The following is a 20,362-nucleotide window of genomic DNA, read 5'->3' on the forward strand; positions in this document are numbered from 1 at the left end:
ATGGATAGTAATGCTTTAATGTTCTTGGTCAACCATTGGTCTATTGCTTACTAAGCTTTTCATTCTATCATCTCTCATCTTTCTCGAAATTTTAGTAGCACCTTTGTTTCCAGCGATGCGTGTCTTTTGCTACTCATTCATACTGAGAATTTTCTTTCCTATTGCTAGGGCTGTTATCCATAATTTCCTCCAAGTACATGGCCACAGGTCAGCCTTTAAATCATGAGCGAGAAAACTCTGGCTGTAATGGGCCAACCCTACTGTAAATATTTTAGGCGTTGTGTGTCATATAGTCTCTGTTGCAGCTACTCTACTATTCCTTGTGGCGGGAAAGTAGCCATAGACAATGTGTAAACAAATGGGCATGGCAGTGTTCCAATAAAACTTTATTTACAAGAACAGGTGGTGGGCCATATTTGTCCCACAGGCCATAGTTTGCCAACCCCTGCTTTAAATCAACTGGAAGCCTTTGTTAAGCAAATCATGTATCCTTAATCTTATAATAGGCACTTAATAGTACATCCCTTATTTGATTTAAAAAGAGTTTGAGGTTCACTCCTCTAAGAATCTTTCCTTCATAAATTGCATCTCACTGATAATCATTAGCACCAGCCCTTCTATCTCTCATGATTCTTAACCATGTCAGAAACACTTGTGAAATCATTGCCTTTATCTGCACACATGTTCATGCTGGTTATCTGTTTGCCTTGTCTCTCCTCATAGACTAGAAGATTCTAGAGGGTGGGCATTATGTCTGATCATTATTATATAACCCCAAACACTTAGTACAATTTAAGGTACCCAGTGCATAAACATCTACTCATGAAGAACAGATTTCATTTTTAAAAGACAGGAAAAAAGAGAAAGAAAACATAAATACCAGCCATTTGTTTAATTTTACTTTAGTTATAAAAAAAAGAAAGTCTTGATATTGATAATAAGTCATACCTGATGCATTGAAGGTTTTTACTATAGTGATTTTAGTTTTTTCTGCAAAGAAGCAATTTAAATATTAGAGCAGAATTGTTATTTTTTAAAAACAATTTGCCATGAGTATCATTTTAGTGAACTGCTAAGAAAATCATACTGTTGACACATTTAAGACACTATTGGTCATCTCAGCAGCAGAATGAATGAGAATTACATACTCAGATCATATAGCATTGGCAGAGGGTGGGTCTGGATTCGGATTCCTATGTTTACCCAGTTAGATCACTCCTGTTAACTCACCCCACTGCTTGCATAATTCTACTGCAGTTTCCATGCGCTGATGCTAGACAAATTAATGTGAACTTACACTTCAGATATGCAGAATTAAGTCACTATCAGGACCTTCAGGTGATGGGTTGTAAGGAGCAGGTGATTCAGAATAAAAATTAATGGAAACAGTAAACACAGGATCTACTATCAAAATACTGCTACTATACCCTAATATCAACAGTGTTCTGCTATCTTCTTTAGGAGTTAATAATTATAATAATATAATATTATTGATAGATAAAATTATTCTCAGAGAGGTTGAGACTATCCAATTACAGTCATACAACAAGCTCACAGCAGAACCAGGACAGAATTGTTCAAAGTCAATGACTCACAGGCAAATATTAACAAACTCTGAAGAAACGAACCTTAGAAATATCTTCCCGACACACTTTGGGAACAGAGCCCATGGCTTATTTCCCAGATAATAGAGAACCAGGCTCAGAAATCCTTACTGTAAGGATGGCCAATTACAAGAGACTGTGTTCCGGGCACAGACTTACAAAGAAGGTCTGTCTCCTAGGGTGGGTAGCAAGTTCTGAAGAAAACACAAAGCTCAGATCTTGGAGAAACACTTAAGAATGATGACGTTATCCTGACAGTTTCAGAAATCTCATGTCTGTATGTGTTATTGATAAGCTTCTGTTTCAGTGTGTGAAAGACCCATGGGCAATGATTGGTGGTAATTATAAAAGCTGACAGTATTTTGCATTACTATTAAGAATCCTTTTAATATATTATTTTGTTTTGCCCTGATACTTTCCTTTCCGGAGCAAACAAAACACAACTGTGAAATGAACTTCTGATTCCAGTAAAAAAATGCTTTGGGGGAAAAATGTTCAACCTCACAAATATGAAAAGATGCAAAATAGAACCTAAGGAATTGAGAGGAAGATCTAACAGTATATGACATAGTCTCAGCTCTAGGCAAAGGTACGGTTACACAGACATTCTCATCCACTGCAGACAGGAATGCCGTTGTGTGCAACTTTTCTAGAAGGTAATCGGGCAGTTGGTATCAAGGGCCTTAAAATATTCATAATGCTGACCCAAATAAGTCCAATCCTTGAAGAGCATTCTACAGAAATCAGGGAGAAATGCAAAGATGTTGGCACAAGGATGTTCACTGCAACAATTTCTATTTAAAAAGTAGAAACAGGGACTTCCCTGGCAGTCCAGTGGTTAAGACTTTGCGCTCCCACTGCAGGGGGCACGGGTTCCATCCCTGGTCGGGGAACTAAGATCCCGCATGCTGCGCAGTGCAGCCAAAAAAAAAAAAAAAAAAAAAAGTAGAAACAAATTTAATGTTCACATATGGTACACGACGGAATATTATCAAGTCATTAATAGTAAGGGATGCTGGAAAATACTTATAATTTAACATGAAGTCAAAAGAGCAAAATATAAAAATTTATGTAAACTATGACTATTTTGTTATATATTTACATAATGTGTATATATATATATGATACTGAATGGAAATATACCAAATTATTAACAGTAATAGTCTTAGGAAAGTAACATTAAAGATGATTGCTATTTTCTTCTTTGCATTTTTCTATATTCCCCATTTTTTATGAGCTAAGATGTATTACTACTGTAATCAAAAAAATTGTAAATGTTATTTTAAATGGAGTGCTATAGCCGTAAGAGTTTGGAAGTTCAGGAGTGTGGTGACACCAGAATTATAGTTCAATGTCAAAGTAAAACAAGTAATAAATCAACAGTTGGAGTCATAGGAAATGGGCAAGGAGATAACTTTTACTAACCCAGAAGACCACACAAGTGAGAAAATCAAGAAGCCACAGAAGACAAGTTATTATATTTAGAAATAACTTGACATTACCTGTTTTGTTCAAAGTAGATAATACGCTCGAAGTAGCATCTGAAATAAAATAATAAAAATTAGCACAACTATTGGCATGGTTAACAAATACATGCATCTTCCTAGGTTCCTTAAACATTTCACTTTTCCCCAAATCCTGGAGAAGTTAGAGACTTCTGCAAAAGCCAACCGGTCCACCCCCTCACAACACTAGCCATTCCCCAACCCGCGCAGACCATTCCTGAGCAAGTATTCATTCATTTAAAAATGTGTTTCCTGAACACGTTTTATGTGTCTAAAACACAGCAGCACTCCTATAATCATTAGATTTAAATAAACCCATTTATGTTGTGTAATATTTTGTCCCATTTTTTTCTCTATTATAATGAAAGTCTCTAAGGGATATGACATTTCCGTAGTTAGTAGTAACTTTAATATTATACATAGCCCTGTAGATGCTTAATACATTTGTACCTAAAGGTATACTCTTATAAAGCAATCTTTAAGAAATTCTAGTTTAAATTTGGAGTTCTTGAACATGATATTCAACGAACTTTTAAGGAAATCTCATTTTGATCGTTTCACTTAAAATCCAATTTAAAATCTACCCTACTGGTATTTCTCTAAATGAAAATCCTTCTAGAATTTATTATTCTGGATGAAACTTTAAGGGGGAAAAAAAGGCATGTACTACATTATCACACTTTAAAAAAAAAAAAAACCCACATAAATGGGATCCAAAAACTACTGCCAAGGCGATTTTAAAGATGTTTTTTCACTGTAAAAAGTAATTGCACATAAAAATGATAACGTCTTCCCTTCCCACTGGACCAAATGTGAATTTAAACCAGTTTTGATCGGCGTGAGTTGCATCTATGATTGTTTAGCTCCTTAACCACCAACCACATGGTGAGATTTCATCTTAACTAAGGGATTGTGAAAAGTGTTGGGTTTTGACTGCAATAAGATGGAAGGCTGTCTACCCACAGAGAAAGGGAACAGAATGTGCTGCCCTGCCCACCTCCCTCGATTATAGCCCAATTCTTTGCCCTTTTCCCTAGCATGAAGCCAGATTTTCTTTTACATTTCATATTATTTAAAAATTGATAAAATCATCTGTAAAAAAAGGCTGTCTCTGAACACTTTGTGCCTCTAAATCCAGGCTGAATCACATTAAAGTCACTGGATGTGCTTTTCCCATTTAAACAATCTGTCCTGTAAAGTGTGTTGGCATAGTGTTGGAGAGCAAGTAGAGCTCTCAAAATGTGATCGATATTTCTTTCCTTTCACAGCACAGTTAGAATGGTGGACGGCTGTCCTCCTTCCACAATAAGAATTTTATCATTTAACCAGAAAGTTTAGTTTGCTCTCCAGGGTCGATGGTCTGGGGGATTTTTTGTGTTTGTTTGTGTTTGTTATTTGAATAAGGAAACCTTCAACACCATTCATTATACTTATATTCATATTAAGGGTTATCAATTTTCACTTGCTTCAGAAAAATTCTTACCATTTAGGCTTGTAGTTTCAACCTCTTTTGTCCCGAGGAAAAACGACAAGACAAAGGTATAATTAAATCAAAAACTTAACAAATTGGGGTAAATCTAGGTTTAAATTTTTTCAAAATCTTGCCTGGAGTACCATTGGAGTAGGGGACAAAACCAACAAGAGATGATTCAGCTGCAGGAGAAAAAAAAAATTCCAATTAATACTTTGAAACAATTATTTATTGAATTTTAAGGAGTAAAACTTTTGAGATATAATTATGAAAAGTAGAAAATGTGCTATCAGACCAATATGTAGTTAAATCTGCAAGTCCCATAATCACTCAGTGAGTATACATTTAATCAGAAAATCATAAAGAAAGAACCCAAGAGATGAAATGAGTACAACTGTTTCATTTTACAGGTAAAGAATATGAGACTCATGACCACGAAGCTTACTCTGACCTATGGAATATTATGGAAATAACTTTAGGAACCACAACAAAATAGAGACATACTACTTTCAAAATTTTTCAGCCAGAGAGTTCTAGAAAACATTTTATAGTTTAATAATTTGTCACACTACAATTATGAAACATATTGGCACATAGGTTCTACTCTGTTTATAATGACGCCTGGTAACTTTTCTCATAATGAATTTAAGATTTAAAAAAATGACACTGCTATCACTCAGTACTGTACTACCTAACACAACTTCCTGGTAAGTTATTTTAAAACATGGCTTCTGGGACTTCCCTGGTGGTGCAGTGGTTAAGAATCCGCCTGCCAATGCAGGGGACACGGGTTCGAGCCCTGGTCCGGGAAGATCCCACATGCCAGGGAGCAACTAAGCCCGTGCGCCACAACTACTGAGCCTGCGCTCTAGAGCCCGTGTGCCACAACTTCTGAGCCCACATGCCACAACTACTGAAGCCTGCATGCCTAGAGCCCGCGCTCCGCAACAAGAGAAGCCACTGCAATGAGAAGCCCGTGTATCTCAATGAAGAGTAGCCCCCGCTCGCCGCAACTAGAGAAAGCCCATGCACAGCAACAAAGACCCAACATAGCTAAAAAAATTTTTTAATTAAAAAAAAATAATAAAATAAAATATGGCTGCTATTAAGACAATCAGGTTGTAAATTTCCCGTGGAATAACTCTATTTATGCTAAGAGGTCAGTCTACTGCACACACTTTGCATGTTTAAATATTAAAAAGATCCAATGGCTTGACCTCTCCATATACACAGGACAAGTAAACATTTTACAACTAAACTGAGCTTTGCAATAGGGAGCCTGATATTCAGCTGGTAAGGACAACATTTGGGTGTGTCGAGGTGCTTGGCTGGCCTGTCTGTTTTAGACCAATCATGCGTTGGCTGAAACACACACACCCTGTCTGTCCTACATTACTGCTTCCAAATTTTGTCATTTACTACATTTTTTTAAATTGCCAAATATACTTCTTGAGAAGTAAGACAGTTCCTGAGCAATGAGATTCAAAGCCTGGGTATGGAATCCTTTGCTCTTGGGGCAGAACAATATAATTGGCCAAAGGTGGTTTTTAATCAATGACTATTCATTTTTCTGACTGGAGAGGAATGGTGACACCATCCAAAGAGGCCTGCGGGCACAGCCGCCTGTCCATCCCTGGATGTGTGCTGTCTTTCCCCTGGGGCCCCGGGGCTGTGCCTGGCATCATTGTGTGCCTCCAAACCCTCGACCTCATTCCATGCAAACAGAGCTTTGCAAAGATATCACCATGATTAAGTCTGAGAAGGCTACTGCAGCAGAAGAAAAATACAGTGGTTCATTTTATCCTAGAAGTTTAACAACAAGGGGGCAAACTGGCTTAGCAAAAAGAGCTTGGGCTTTGGAGATTTGCAGTCCTGGATTTGAATCTCTGTCCCATTACTTAATAACTTAATAATAATGATCAGAGACTTCCCTGGTGGCACAGTGGTTAAGAATCCTCCTGCCAATGCAGGGGACACGGGTTCGAGCCCTGGTCTGGGAAGATCCCACATGCCGTGGAGCAACTAAGCCCGTGCACCACAACTACTGAGCCTGCGCTCTAGAGCCCGCAAGCCACAACTACTGAGCCCGCATGCCACAACTACTGAAGCCCACACACCTAGAGCCCGTGCTCCACAGCGAGAGAAGCCACCGCAGTGAGAAGCCCGTGCATTGCAATGAAGAGTAGCCCCCGCTCACCGCAACTAGAGACAGTCCGTGCACGCAGCAATGAAGACCGAACGCAGCCAAAAATAAATAAATAAATAAATAAATAAATAAATAAATAAATAAATAAATAATTTTTAAAATAAATAAATTTGTAAAACTAATAATAATAATGATCGTTATTACTTACTGAGGGTTTACTCTGTGCCAGGCACATGTGTTATCTCATTTCATCTTCACAACTTCCCTATGAAGCGAGTACTGTTATTCTCTTCAATTTACAGATGAAGAAACTGAGGCACAGAAAGGTGAAGGAACTTGTCCAAAGCCACACAGATAGCAATGGAGGTGGGGGGGGGGGTGGCCAAATTCAAACCCAAGTAGTGTGGCTCCAGAGAATGTGTAAACATGAGCAAGTTTCATCCTCTCTGACCCTCAGTTTCCTCATCTATAACTTGAATATAACGATCCCTATACTGCAAGATTGGAAGCAGAATGAGATGTCGGAAGACTCCCAGACATGTAGTATGTGCATGAGCAGTAATAGCGATTATTACTAATTTTAGTTAAATGAATTAATAACAGTAGAAGCTCACTTTCACACAACTAAGGACAATGTGAGTTGACTCACTCCTCACCGTAAAAGATTGTTCTGTACTATATGGTATATATACTACAGAATGAAACACAGAAGTAGGAGTTAGAGAAGCCACGTGCTGCCTCTGTGATGTGGGGCAAGAAGCCGTGTGAACTTAGATAAGTTATTCAGCCTCTCCAGGCTTCACCGTGTTATTAACTAAGGGATGGGGTGGGACCATTTTATCCCTGAGGTCCCGTTGTAGCCAGCAGTCTGGAATGCAGGTTCTGCTCCTGGTTCCTGCCAAGACGAGTCCTAGTTATAAATTTCTCTTTATTGATTTGCCTTCCCATTCTCATGAGTGCTAAGCCTTTAGAAGCCTTTTGAAAAATATTCATTCAGTGGGGTGCTGAGGAAGTATATTTAAGAGAATATCTCAACCCTCAAATATAGGAACATTTGGCATGTTTATGTCCTTGATACTCTTCAGGAGACATGAACTAGAATACTAAAAATAACACTGAAGAACTGAAGCAGTTACCATGATGAAAACCCACAACTTAGTCCCTAGCTTTGTTTAGCAATGTGGGGGGATTGATAGACTATCCTGTTGTCTGTGTCTGCTATTGATTTTTCGGGTGTAGGTTTAACGCAGAATTTAATTAAGCTTCATAGAAGAATACAATTTTCCTGTATCTGACATTGCATGGAGAACTTTTAGAATATTTTGCTGCAATTCCCCCAAAGTCATGAAATAACAATCTTACCAGAAGGTGATAACAAACTGGAATTATCAGCATGCTCTGTTGAGTAAAAAGGTGATTTAAAATTAGTTTAGTTTGTAGATTAAACAACAGGGACCTACTGTATAATACAGGGAATTATTACAATATCTTGTAATAACCTATAATGGAAAAGAATCTGAAAAAGAATATATCTATCTATCTATCTATCTATCTATATATATATATATATCTGAATCACTGTGCTGTATACCTGAAACTAACACATTATTGTAAATCAACTATACTTCAATAAAAAAATGTAAAAGTAAATAAAATTAGTTTAGTTTGTACATGAATTTGTAGGAGATTAACATCTTTAACAGCAGTGAATGTAAAATGAGTTGCAAATAGCTACCAAAAAAGGGCAGTATGTTAACTTACTATTATTTACAACAGCCTAATCAGTTCTTTCAATTCTCCACAAAGACATATCTCTGGTGAAGCAATTCTTCCAATTTAACTGTTGATGGTGCTCTATATATTTTGTTATATAATGGTTTAGTACATTTTAAAATAAAAATGATGACTAAGAACTTCGGTTGTTGGCAAATGTTCATTAGAATGTGTAAATGTATACATCTGCATAAATTAAACTTCCCGTAACTGTACTTCTTTTTATACCTATTAGTGCAGACTTTAACCTTTAATTAAGCCAATCAGACACCTCTGGGTATATAAACTACAAGAACTGCTGTGTTATTTATTTTGGGAGGATGCTAGATTCCTTAAAAGAAAAGTAATTCTATTTTTTTCTCTATGAAAAATAATACACTTATTGGAGAAACTTCAGAAATTACAGATAAACAAAAAGAAGAAAATTAAAACCACCTACAATTTCACCACCCAGACATAAATGACATTAACATTTTGACATATATTCTTTTCTCTTTCTATGTGTTAATGTATATCTACATATGAATATAAATATATGAATGTGAGCAGAAGCAAGAAAAACTACAATCCTGCAGCCTGTGGACCAAAAACCACAGTTACAGAAAGATAGACAAGATGAAAAGGCAGAGGGCTATGTACCAGATGAAGGAACAAGAAAAAACCCCAGAAAAACAACTAAATGAAGTGGAGATAGGCAACCTTCCAGAAAAAGAATTCAGAATAATGATAGTGAAGATGATCCAGGACCTCGGAATAAGAATGGAGGCAAAGATTGAGAAGATGCAAGAAGTGATTAACAAAGACCTAGAAGAATTAAAGAACAAACAAACAGAGATGACCAATACAATAACTGAAATGAAAACTACACTACAAGGAATCAATAGCAGAATAACTGAGGCAGAAGAACGGATAAGTGACCCGGAAGACAGAATGGTGGAATTCACTGCTGCGGAACAGACTAAAGAAAAAAGAATGAAAAGAAATGAAGACAGCCTAAGAGACCTCTGGGACAACATTAAACGCAACAACATTCGCATTATAGGGGTCCCAGAAGGAGAAGAGAGAGAGAAAGGACCAGAGAAAATATTTGAAGAGATTATAGGCGAAAACTTCCCTAACATGGGAAAGGAAATAGCCACCCAAGTCCAGGAAGCGCAGAGAGTCCCATACAGGATAAACCCAAGCAGAAACACGCCGAGACACATAGTAATCAAAGTGGCAAAAATTAAAGACAAAGGAAAATTATTGAAAGCAGCAAGGGAAAAATGACAAATAACATACAAGGGAACTCCCATAAGGTTAACAGCTGATTTCTCAGCAGAAACTCTGCAAGCCAGAAGGGAGTGGCATGATATACTTAAAGTGATGAAAGGGAAGAACCTACAACCAAGATTACTCTACCCGGCAAGGATCTCATTTAGATTTGATGGAGAAATCAAAAGCTTTACAGACAAGCAAAAGCTAAGAGAATTCAGCACCACCAAACCAGCTCTACAACAAATGCTAAAGGAACTTCTCTAAGTGGGAAACACAAGAGAAGAAAATGACCTACAAAAACAAACCCAAAACAATTAAGAAAATGGTCATAGGAACATACATATCGATAATTACCTTAAACGTGAATGGATTAAATGCCCCAACCAAAAGACATAGACTGGCTGAATGGATACAAAAACAAGACCCATATATATGCTGTCTACAAGAGACCCACTTTAGACCTAGGGACACATACAGACTGAAAGTGAGGGGATGGAAAAAGATATTCCATGCAAATGGAAATCAAATTAAAGCTGGAGTAGCTATACTCATATCAGATAAAATAGACTTTAAAATAAAGAATGTTACAAGAGACAAGGAAGGACACTACATAATGATCAAGGGATCAATCCAAGAAGAAGATATAACAATTATAAATATATATGCACCCAACATAGGAGCACCTCGATACATAAGGCAACTGCTAACAGCTATAAAAGAGGAAATTGACAGTAACACAATCATAGTGGGGGACTTTAACACCTCACTTACACCAATGGACAGATCATCCAAAATGAAAATAAATAAGGAAACAGAAGCTTTAAATGACACAATAGACCAGATAGATTTAATTGATATTTATAGGACATTCCATCCAAAAACAGCAGATTGCACGTTCTTCTCAAGTGCGCACGGAACATTCTCTAGGATAGATCACATCTTGGGTCACAAATCAAGCCTCAGTAAATTTAAGAAAATTGAAATCATATCAAGCATCTTTTCTGACCACAACGCTATGAGATTAGAAATGAATTACAGGGAAAAAAACGTAAAAAAGACAAACACATGGAGGCTAAACAATACGTTACTAAGTAACCAAGAGATCACTGAAGAAATCAAAGAGGAAATAAAAAAATACCTAGAGACAAATGACAATGAAAACACGACGATCCAAAACCTATGGGATGCAGCAGAAGCAGTTCTAAGAGGGAAGTTTATAGCTATACAAGCCTACCTAAAGAAACAAGAAAAATCTCAAGTAAACAATCTAACCTTACACCTAAAGGAACTAGAGAAAGAAGAACAAACAAAACCCAAAGTTAGTAGAAGGAAAGAAATCATAAAGATCAGAGCAGAAATAAATGAAATAGAAACAAAGAAAACAATAGCAAAGATCAATAAAACTAAAAGTTGGTTCTTTCAGAAGATAAACAAAATTGATAAGCCATTAGCCAGACTCATCAAGAAAAAGAGGGAGAGGACTCAAATCAATAAAATTAGATATGAAAAAGGAGAAGTTACAACAGACACCGCAGAAATACAAAGCATCCTAAGAGACTACTACAAGCAACTTTATGCCAATAAAATGGACAACCTGGAAGACATGGACAAATTTTTAGAAAGGTATAACCTTCCAAGACTGAACCAGGAAGAAACAGAAAATATGAACAGACCAATCACAAGTAATGAAATTGAAACTGTGATTAAAAATCTTCCAACAAACAAAAGTCCAGGACCAGATGGCTTCACAGGTGAATTCTATCAAACATTTAGAGAAGAGCTAACACCCATCCTTCTCAAACTCTTCCAAAAAATTGCAGAGGAAGGAACACTCCCAAACTCATTCTATGAGACCACCATCACCCTGATACCAAAACCAGACAAAGATACTACAAAAAAAGAAAATTACAGAACAATATCACTGATGAATATAGATGCAAAAATCCTCAACAAAATACTAGCAAACAGAATCCAACAACACATTAAAAGGATCATACACCACGATCAAGTGGGATTTATCCCAGGGATGCAAGGATTCTTCAATATACGCAAATCAGTCAATGTGATACACCATATTAACAAAATGAAGAATAAAAACCATATGATCATCTCAATAGATGCAGAAAAAGCTTTTGACAAAATTCAACACCCATTTATGATAAAAACTCTCCAGAAAGTGGTCATAGAGGGGACCTACCTCAACATAATAAAGGCCATATATGACAAACCCACAACAAACATCATTCTCAATGGTGAAAAACTGAAAGCATTTCCTCTAAGATCAGGAACGAGACAAGGATGTCCACTCTCACCACTATTATTCAACATAGTTCTGGAAGTCCTAGCCACGGCAATCAGAGAAGAAAAAGAAATAAAAGGAATACAAACTGGAAAAGAAGAAGTAAAACTGTCACTGTTTGCAGATGACATGATACTATACATAAAGAATCCTAAAACTGCCACCAGAAAACTGCTAGAGCTAATTAATGAATATGGTAAAGTTGCAGGATACAAAATTAATGCACAGAAATCTCTTGCATTCCTATACACTAATGATGAAAAATCTGAAAGAGAAATTATGGAAACACTCCCATTTACCATTGCAACAAAAAGAATAAAATACATAGGAATAAACCTACCTAGGGAGACAAAAGACCTGTATGCAGAAAACTATAAGACACTGATGAAAGAAATTAAAGATGATAACAACAGATGGAGAGATATACCATGTTCTTGGATTGGAAGAATCAACATTGTGAAAATGAGTATACTACCCAAAGCAATCTACAGATTCAATGCAAACCCTATCAAATTACCAATGGCATTTTTTACGGAGCTAGAACAAATCATATTAAATTTGTATGGAGACACAAAAGACCCCAAATAGCCAAAGCAGTCTTGAGGGAAAAAAACGGAGCTGGAGGAATCAGACTCCCTGACTTCAGACTATACTATAAAGCTACAGTAATCAAGACAATATGGTACTGGCACAAAAACAGAAACATAGATCAATGGAACAAGATAGAAAGCCCAGAGATTAACCCACACACCTATGGTCAACTAATCTATGACCAAGGAGGCAAAGATATACAATGGAGAAAAGACAGTCTCTTCAATAAGTGGTGCTGGGAAAACTGGACAGCTACATGTAAAAGAATGAAATTAGAATACTCCCTAACACCATACACAAAAATAAACTCAAAATGGATTCGAGACCTAAATATAAGACTGGACACTATAAAACTCTTAGAGGAAAACATAGGAAGAACACTCTTTGACATAAATCACAGCAAGATCTTTCTTGATCCACCTCCTAGAGTAATGGAAATAAAAACAAAAATAAACAAATGGGACCTAATGAAACTTCAAAGCTTTTGCACAGCAAAGGAAACCATAAACAAGACGAAAAGACAACCCTCAGAATGGGAGAAAATATTTGCAAACGAATAAACGGACAAAGGATTAATCTCCAAAATATATAAACAGCTCATTCAGCTCAATATTAAAGAAACAAACACCCCAATCCAAAAATGGGCAGAAGACCTAAATAGACATTTCTCCAAAGAAGACATACAGACGGCCACGAAACACATGAAAAGATGCTCAACATCACTAATTATTAGAGAAATGCAAATCAAAACTACAATGAGGTATCACCTCACTCCTGTTAGAATGGGCATCATCAGAAAATCTACAAACAACAAATGCTGGAGAGGGTGTGGAGAAAAGGGAACCCTCTTGCACTGTTGGTGGGAATGTAAATTGATACAGCCACTATGGAGAACAATATGGAGGTTCCTTAAAAAACTAAAAATAGAATTACCATATGACCCAGCAATCCCACTCCTGGGCATATACCCAGAGAAAACCGTAATTCAAAAAGACACATGCACCCGAATGTTCATTGCAGCACTATTTACAACAGCCAGGTCATGGAAGCAACCTAAATGCCCATCAACAGACGAATGGATAAAGAAGATGTGGTACATATATACAATGGAATATTACTCAGCCATAAAAAGGAACGAAATTGACTCATTTGTTGAGACGTGGATGGATCTAGAGACTGTCATACAGAGTGAAGTAAGTCAAAAAGAGAAAAACAAATATCGTATATTAACGCATGTACGTGGAACCTAGAAAAATGGTACAGATGAGCCAGTTTGCAGGGCAGAGGTTGAGACACAGATGTAGAGAACGGACATATGGACACCAAGGGGGGAAAACTGCGGTGGGGTGGGGATGGTGTTGTGCTGAATTGGGCGATTGGGATTGACATGTATACACTGATGTGTATAAAATTGATGCCTAATAAGAACCTGCAGTATAAAATCATCAAATCTTTAACCGTGGTCATTTTTAAGTCTTTTGTCATTTACAGACAGTTCTGGGTGTACTCTGATGCTTTTGCAAATATGTTCCTATAAAACGGTTTCATCTTCAAGAAATTCATGGAAAAGACTCTGACAAGTATAGGTTTCTGGTAACTGACTGTACTGCTGAACTGAATGAATAAGCATTTTCAGAACTCTAATGAAAAATTGATGAACTCATAAAAGTGCTAACAAAAGATCAGGATGAAAAAAAAATTAATTACATGGGACTGAGTGAACTGATGAGGATGAGTATAATTTTTGTGACTTTCTGTCTGAATTAAAAAAAAAAAAATCCCACAAGGACTCAGAGGCAAAGAATATACAAATCAATTTTCACTGCAAAGTAAAGGAGCTGTTACAGTGGAGGATTACTGGACTGAATGTCAATATTATGACATAGTATGAGTGTGTTTCATGTTTGGTAATTGCAATCATTGATGCTTTTGTTGTGGTCATCCATGTACAATGCTTGGTGTCAGTCTATTTATCTCTTGTAAAAATAAAATACAGTGTGTGTGTGTGAAAAAAAAAAAATTGATGCCTAATAAGAACCTGCAGTATAAAAAAACAAACAAACACAACAACTAATACTAAACTTTCATTGGGTTATTTGTATGGAAATATGTTAATATAAATGTTTCAGACATTTAAAAATAAATAAATAAATAAATAAATATATGAATGTATGTGTATACATATGTACTTATATGTACGATAAGAAAGATCATGTCACTTAAAACTATTTGTAACCTGATTTTTCTCATGACACTATATCCTGAACATTGTTCTATATCATTAAACAATCTTCCCCAATACCATTTTGTGAGGACTGCATAGCATTTCATTGATTGGATGTACCATTAATTTATATAACAAATTTCCTTTTCATGGACATTTTAGTGTGCACAGTTTTTCATGATTACAAACAATGCTGCAAGAAATCCTCTTGGTAAATTTTTGTATACACACTTGGCTATTTCTTTCAGAAATTCCATGAATTTTGATTGCCAAGATGCCTTACAGAAAACAAACCAATTTATACCGCTCTTTGCAGTACATCAGAGTGTTACTTTCCCAAACTCTCACCCAATGGGTTATTACCTTATAAATTCTTAAACTGTTTTTAATTACAAAGGAATGGTTATTTCCATAGTGGTATCTTGAGATACAATTAAAAAGAAAGAATAAGTATATTTAGAAACTAAAATTGCACAGTGAAACATACCTGGTAGCTTCCAGGAGCCTATTTTCCTTAAATGGTGGTAGGGTACTGATTATTTTCTGGTATAATTAAAACACAGTTCTGCTTGAAAGTAGGACTGAATGAGTGCTCAAGTGGTTAGCGCAGAGTAGTGTCTTGATGCCCTAATTTAATTGGCATTGTCTCTTCTTAGTCTCTGTCCTTCAATATATCCCTCATGTTACCTTAAATATCCCACCAATCAAAGAGTCTGTTGAATTAACAGGAGTTTAATTTTGAGAATGCTCCTGGGAGCACTAAGGGGAAATCAGTCATTCACAGCTTAGTATGAATTAATTCCAATTGGCTGAAGTCTTCTGATTATGTAGCAAAGACCTACCATACTGGGCCATGTTGAAAATTTCCGGGAAGAATCAACATTCAATATGGGCTACTTGAAAATGACACATCAGTTTAGGCAGGTGAGGTAGAGTGGTGTGAGAGTGTGGCACAGGCAGGGAATAGCATGAAGGCACTGAGGAAGAGTTGAGTACCAGGGAAGAGGGATGGAGAGTGATGTTGAAGGGCAACAGGGGCTAATACTGCTTCCTTTTCAATTTTGCCCAGTGGCTGACCAGAGTCACCAATTGTTCAACCTTCTCCATTGCTAAATCCTTTGACAAGAGCTGTATACCCACAGGGAAAGGGGCTCATCTGAGTTTTACCTCTTTCTTAGATGCTAGAGGAAATGGACAACTCAAGGGTAATAGGAGAGCCAGAGTGGAGAAGGAACTTTCCTGGTTGGCCATCTCTGGGTAGACAGGTTTGATAGGCATGGATTCACAATCAAGAGGTAAAACCTGATCAAAACATAGATCAAGGGCCAGACCAGCCCAGCCTACAGGGCTCCCAGCAGAGACCTACACTGATGAAGGGAGGGAACCCAGTAAATAAAAGTTAGAGGTTTTCAAATTGTTATTGTCCGCTTTTTCTCTTTTGGCATTTTTTTTCTTCTAGGGGCCCGATTACTCAGTGACTAACATTTTATTCACTTTTTCTGTCTCTCATTATAATGCTCCACATCACTCCTCCTGGTCCCACATAGAGACGTCCCATAGGCCTTACATTTTCCTGAGTATCAGCCTCGGTTTCTCTTGGGCTCTCTCCTAACTCACTTCCCATTTGTTACAACCAAGGAGGTGGTCGGCATTTCCAGTGAGTCATATATTTGAGTTCCATGCCACTCTTAGGAGACAAAACATTTCCATTGTTAAAAAGATTCGCAAGCAAAGAAAGGAAAAATATTTAAATTTTTCAGATTTTCCTTTGGAAACTTACAAAGAGTAAAATTTAAAGCATTATTCATTTATTGAAGTCTCGATTTAAGTCCATAAATAAAATTATTGTGAGCTGTCGATAAAATTTACACAATATGACTCCCTAGTGATTTTTTAAAACAAAGTCCATATATTGCAATTATGATGACCAGGAGTTTGGCATGCCTAAGCTTCGAATGGACGCCAAAAAGAGGAACTGGCAACTCAGGAAAGTGGCCCCCCTCGATGGGGTCTCTTTCCCTACATCGCCTCCCTGGCACATTCTTTCAAATTTATTGCTACCACCTCCCCAAATCCAATCCCACATGATCAAGTGTGGTCTGAGCACTGCCATGTGAATGCCTTACTGTCATTGCCTCTCCAACCCCATATATCCAAGACCTTGTCCCCCATCGCCCCACAGCATTTCCATATCATTCCTGAATCTGATGGACCGCTGGTAACACCAGCCAAACAAGTGAAACTGGAAAATTCAGTATATTAGTTTCCTGTTGCTGCTGTAACAAATTACCATGAATTTAGTGGTTTAAGACAATGCAAACTTGTTACGTTAAGAGTTCTGTAGGTCATTAGTCCAACATGGGTCTCACCAGACTAAAATCAGAGTGTCAACAGGCTGCACGCCTTTCTGGAGGCTCTGGGGGAGAACCTGTGTCCTCCTTATTTGGATAACTGGCAGAATTCAGTTCCTTGCAGTTGGAGGACCTAGGTCCTCATTTTCTTGCTGGCTATAAATTGAGGGCCGTTCCTCGATTCTAGAAGCCATCCACATTTCTTGGCTCATGCCCCATTCCTACATCTTCAAAGCTAGCAACAGTGGGATGGGGTAGGGGGAGTCCTTCTCATGCAGCATCCGTCTGACTCACTCTTCTGCCTTCCTCTTCCACTTTTAAGAACTCGGGTGATTAGACTGGGCCCACCCAGGCAATCCATGATCACCTCCCCATCTCCCAGTCCTGAACTTTAATCGCATTTGCAAAATCCCTTTTGTCATGTAAGGCAACATAGTTACAGGTTTGAGGCATTAGAAGGGGACATCTTTGGGGAGCCATTGCTCTTCCTACATACTCAAAAATCCAGTTTTTTAAAATTATGGAGAATATGAGTTGCAAGGAACCACACTTTAGGATGAAAAATCCCACAGGGGTTAAGTGAAGGGCCCAGAAAACTAGAGTCAGTTTCAGCAATACAGCTGAGTCTACAAACCGAAGGCTCACTCTCTGGCCATTGCCCTTGACTCCTCCTGTTCTCCACCTCCCACTCCCACCCCCAGATTCCGTCATCCATCCTGTGCATTCTTCTCACCCTAACAGGGAGCTGTTGCAAGGATTAAAGAGAAATGATGTATGTGGTGATAGTAAGAGTGAACAATGATTGATGCTTCCTGTGAGCCAGGCTTAACACACGAAGAGCTTCATACACGTTTTATTATTTACTCAGCCAACGACTCTATGAAATATGTGGATTCCTTAGCATCAGTCCTTTTTAGTGCTTGAGAAACTGAGGCTGGGCGAGTTTCTGTGAATTGTTCCAGGCCTCCGTGGGAATTCACTGTAGAGCTGCGATTTGAACCCAGGCAGTCTGACTTCAGAGCCTACCCTCTGGGCCTCTATTCTATCCTACCTCCAATGACAAACTCTGTAGACCATAAACTAGTACATAAATGGAGGGTATTAATATTCCCTAATCTCTCTCTCACCTCTCCTTTCTTCCCATGCCCACTGCCCCCTTCTCAGCCCAGATCTTGATCGCCTCACACATAAGTGAAATATTAGAACCCGGAATCTTCTCATTGGCAAGGATCTTAACGTTCTTTGCATCTGACTTCTCACCCAACTCAGTAAGCCATCCACCGAATGCACATCATTGGCTCCCAATCCCAATTCAGCTCCCCGACAAATTCTATCTTGCCCACACAATGGAACTCACACTGAAGTTTTTGAAAGTTTGAATTACTTACCAACATTTAAAAATTAGGAGATTTCAAATAAAATTCCAAATTCTTACCCTTCCAAAATTGGAAGTTTTAGATGACCCCTTTCTGTCAGCTCTCCAGCCCTCTAAAGCATGCCCTGGCATGAAACTGATGGAGATGGCTCTTTCCTCTTTGTATCTTAAAGTTCATTCATTGGCTACACCATTCACTTGGCATTTGGACATATACTGTTAGGCATTGTTATTTAACTTTTCCACTGTATGTCTTGTTTTCCCAGCTAAATGCTAAGCTGCTTGATTCTTTATTATCCTCCAGGAATCCAGTGCAGGGCTTTGTGTGTGGTAGATATTCAAAATATTTTTGGATTGACTGATGACATCATTAAGGAGTCTCCAGCAGTCATGAATATATGACAGGTAGTTCAAGAGCAGGAATTTAATGCAAATATTGCAAGGGGTCAGGTCCCTGTGATACAAAGCACAGCAGGGGACAGATGGGCAAAAGATCTGAGAGCAATGAGGCAGAGTCCATGAAGGAAAGACTTGAGAATACTTCTTAGATGGCTATGGTTCAGAATCTGTACTTTGGAATCATAGCTATAACTGCCAATCACAGCAGGTAGCTTGCTTAACAGATCTTCCAAACGTATACTAAAATGGCCATTCAACTGCCGTATCACAAACGTTGCCTACAGCAATGATCTCAATACTGTACCCTTTATCGACCTTTCCTCTGTTCCTAATGCCCTCTCCCTGCTCGCTCACTCCTGATTCCTGGGATCACCTCCCAAATAACCTGCACCCAAGTCATACAAGGTCATGTCTGAGGGTTCTGAGGTTTTCATTTTTCTTCTGCTATTTGATATGTGGGAGATGTAAGACTTAAAATGTCAGACAGTTGGTTCTCTTTACACCCAGCACATTCTCCCCGAAGTTGGATGGGAAAGATAAAGGCTTAATCTTCTAGGAGTGGATCTAAAAAGAATACAACTAGCCCCCCTTGCATGAATGTTTTAGAGCCAACTAAAATTTGTAATCTGGTGACAGTCCTTCTCTGGATTGAATTACTGTTGCATAGAGAGATGATTCAAAACAAGGCGCCACGCCTAGGCACTCTTATACAGGAACCCCAAACAAAACAATATTATTATGATAGTGGCTCTCCAGGGCTTGGGACAACAGACACTCTTACAAGAACTGTATTTTTCAGATTCTACTACATAACCAACAAAATGACTGAAAACATTTCTACTTCGGCACAGCCAAAATGTGTTTACTTGAGCTGTGACCATCTCACGTCACCGTGCTCAATAAATACTCTGACACAACGTTTTTATTAAACAATTGATAATGACATCCCTAAAGAAAACTTCAGCTCCTAGCTGGTGGAATTTCCCAAAGTGCAGACGACTGGCAATTCTAGGTGGGCCTTGGCCAAAATGCGAAGAGGGTGAAACATGGTCTTGATCCCCCAGCCCCTGGGTCTTGCTCCTCTCCCGTCCTCACACGGTACCACTCACTCGCCCTCTTGCCCCTTAACCCCTCCAGAACTGATCTGGCCTCTCTCAGGGGTTAACAGACAGTCCCTCCCTTGAGGATCTAGGAGATGCATTTTGGAGTGTCCATCAATGCCCTAGAATAGAATGCAAATTTGTGTGTATTCATATGCATTTTTTTTCTGGGAAGGGTAGAGTCCCAAAAGGGACTCTATTTTAAATTAACAAGCATGTATATAGCATTACTGTGACCAGGCACTTCATAAATATTAACTCATTTAG

At 38.0% G+C, this 20,362-nt stretch overlaps 1 protein-coding gene across 14 annotated transcripts in view; it reads right to left on the reverse strand.

Moving 5' to 3' along the window:
• The window catches only part of ADGRG2 (adhesion G protein-coupled receptor G2), a 140,569-nt gene that overhangs the window by 41,227 nt on the left and 78,980 nt on the right, over positions 1-20,362 (reverse strand). For 7 of the 14 annotated variants that reach the window (XM_082446990.1, XM_082446987.1, XM_082446979.1 and 4 more), the window contains 5 exons: positions 8,089-8,124; positions 4,715-4,762; positions 4,593-4,616; positions 3,107-3,145; positions 949-990 (listed from right to left, as the gene is read on the reverse strand). In XM_082446990.1, coding sequence (XP_082303116.1) covers positions 949-990; positions 3,107-3,145; positions 4,593-4,616; positions 4,715-4,762; positions 8,089-8,124 — 189 coding nt within the window. Of the gene's footprint in view, positions 1-948; positions 991-3,106; positions 3,146-4,592; positions 4,617-4,714; positions 4,763-6,934; positions 7,011-8,088; positions 8,125-20,362 lie in introns of those variants that run through there. The other 7 variants (XM_082446989.1, XM_082446988.1, XM_082446977.1 and 4 more) reach the window with 5 other exon arrangements.

This window comes from Balaenoptera physalus (assembly GCF_965194825.1).
Source record: "Balaenoptera physalus genome assembly, chromosome: X".
NCBI lineage: Eukaryota > Metazoa > Chordata > Mammalia > Artiodactyla > Balaenopteridae > Balaenoptera > Balaenoptera physalus.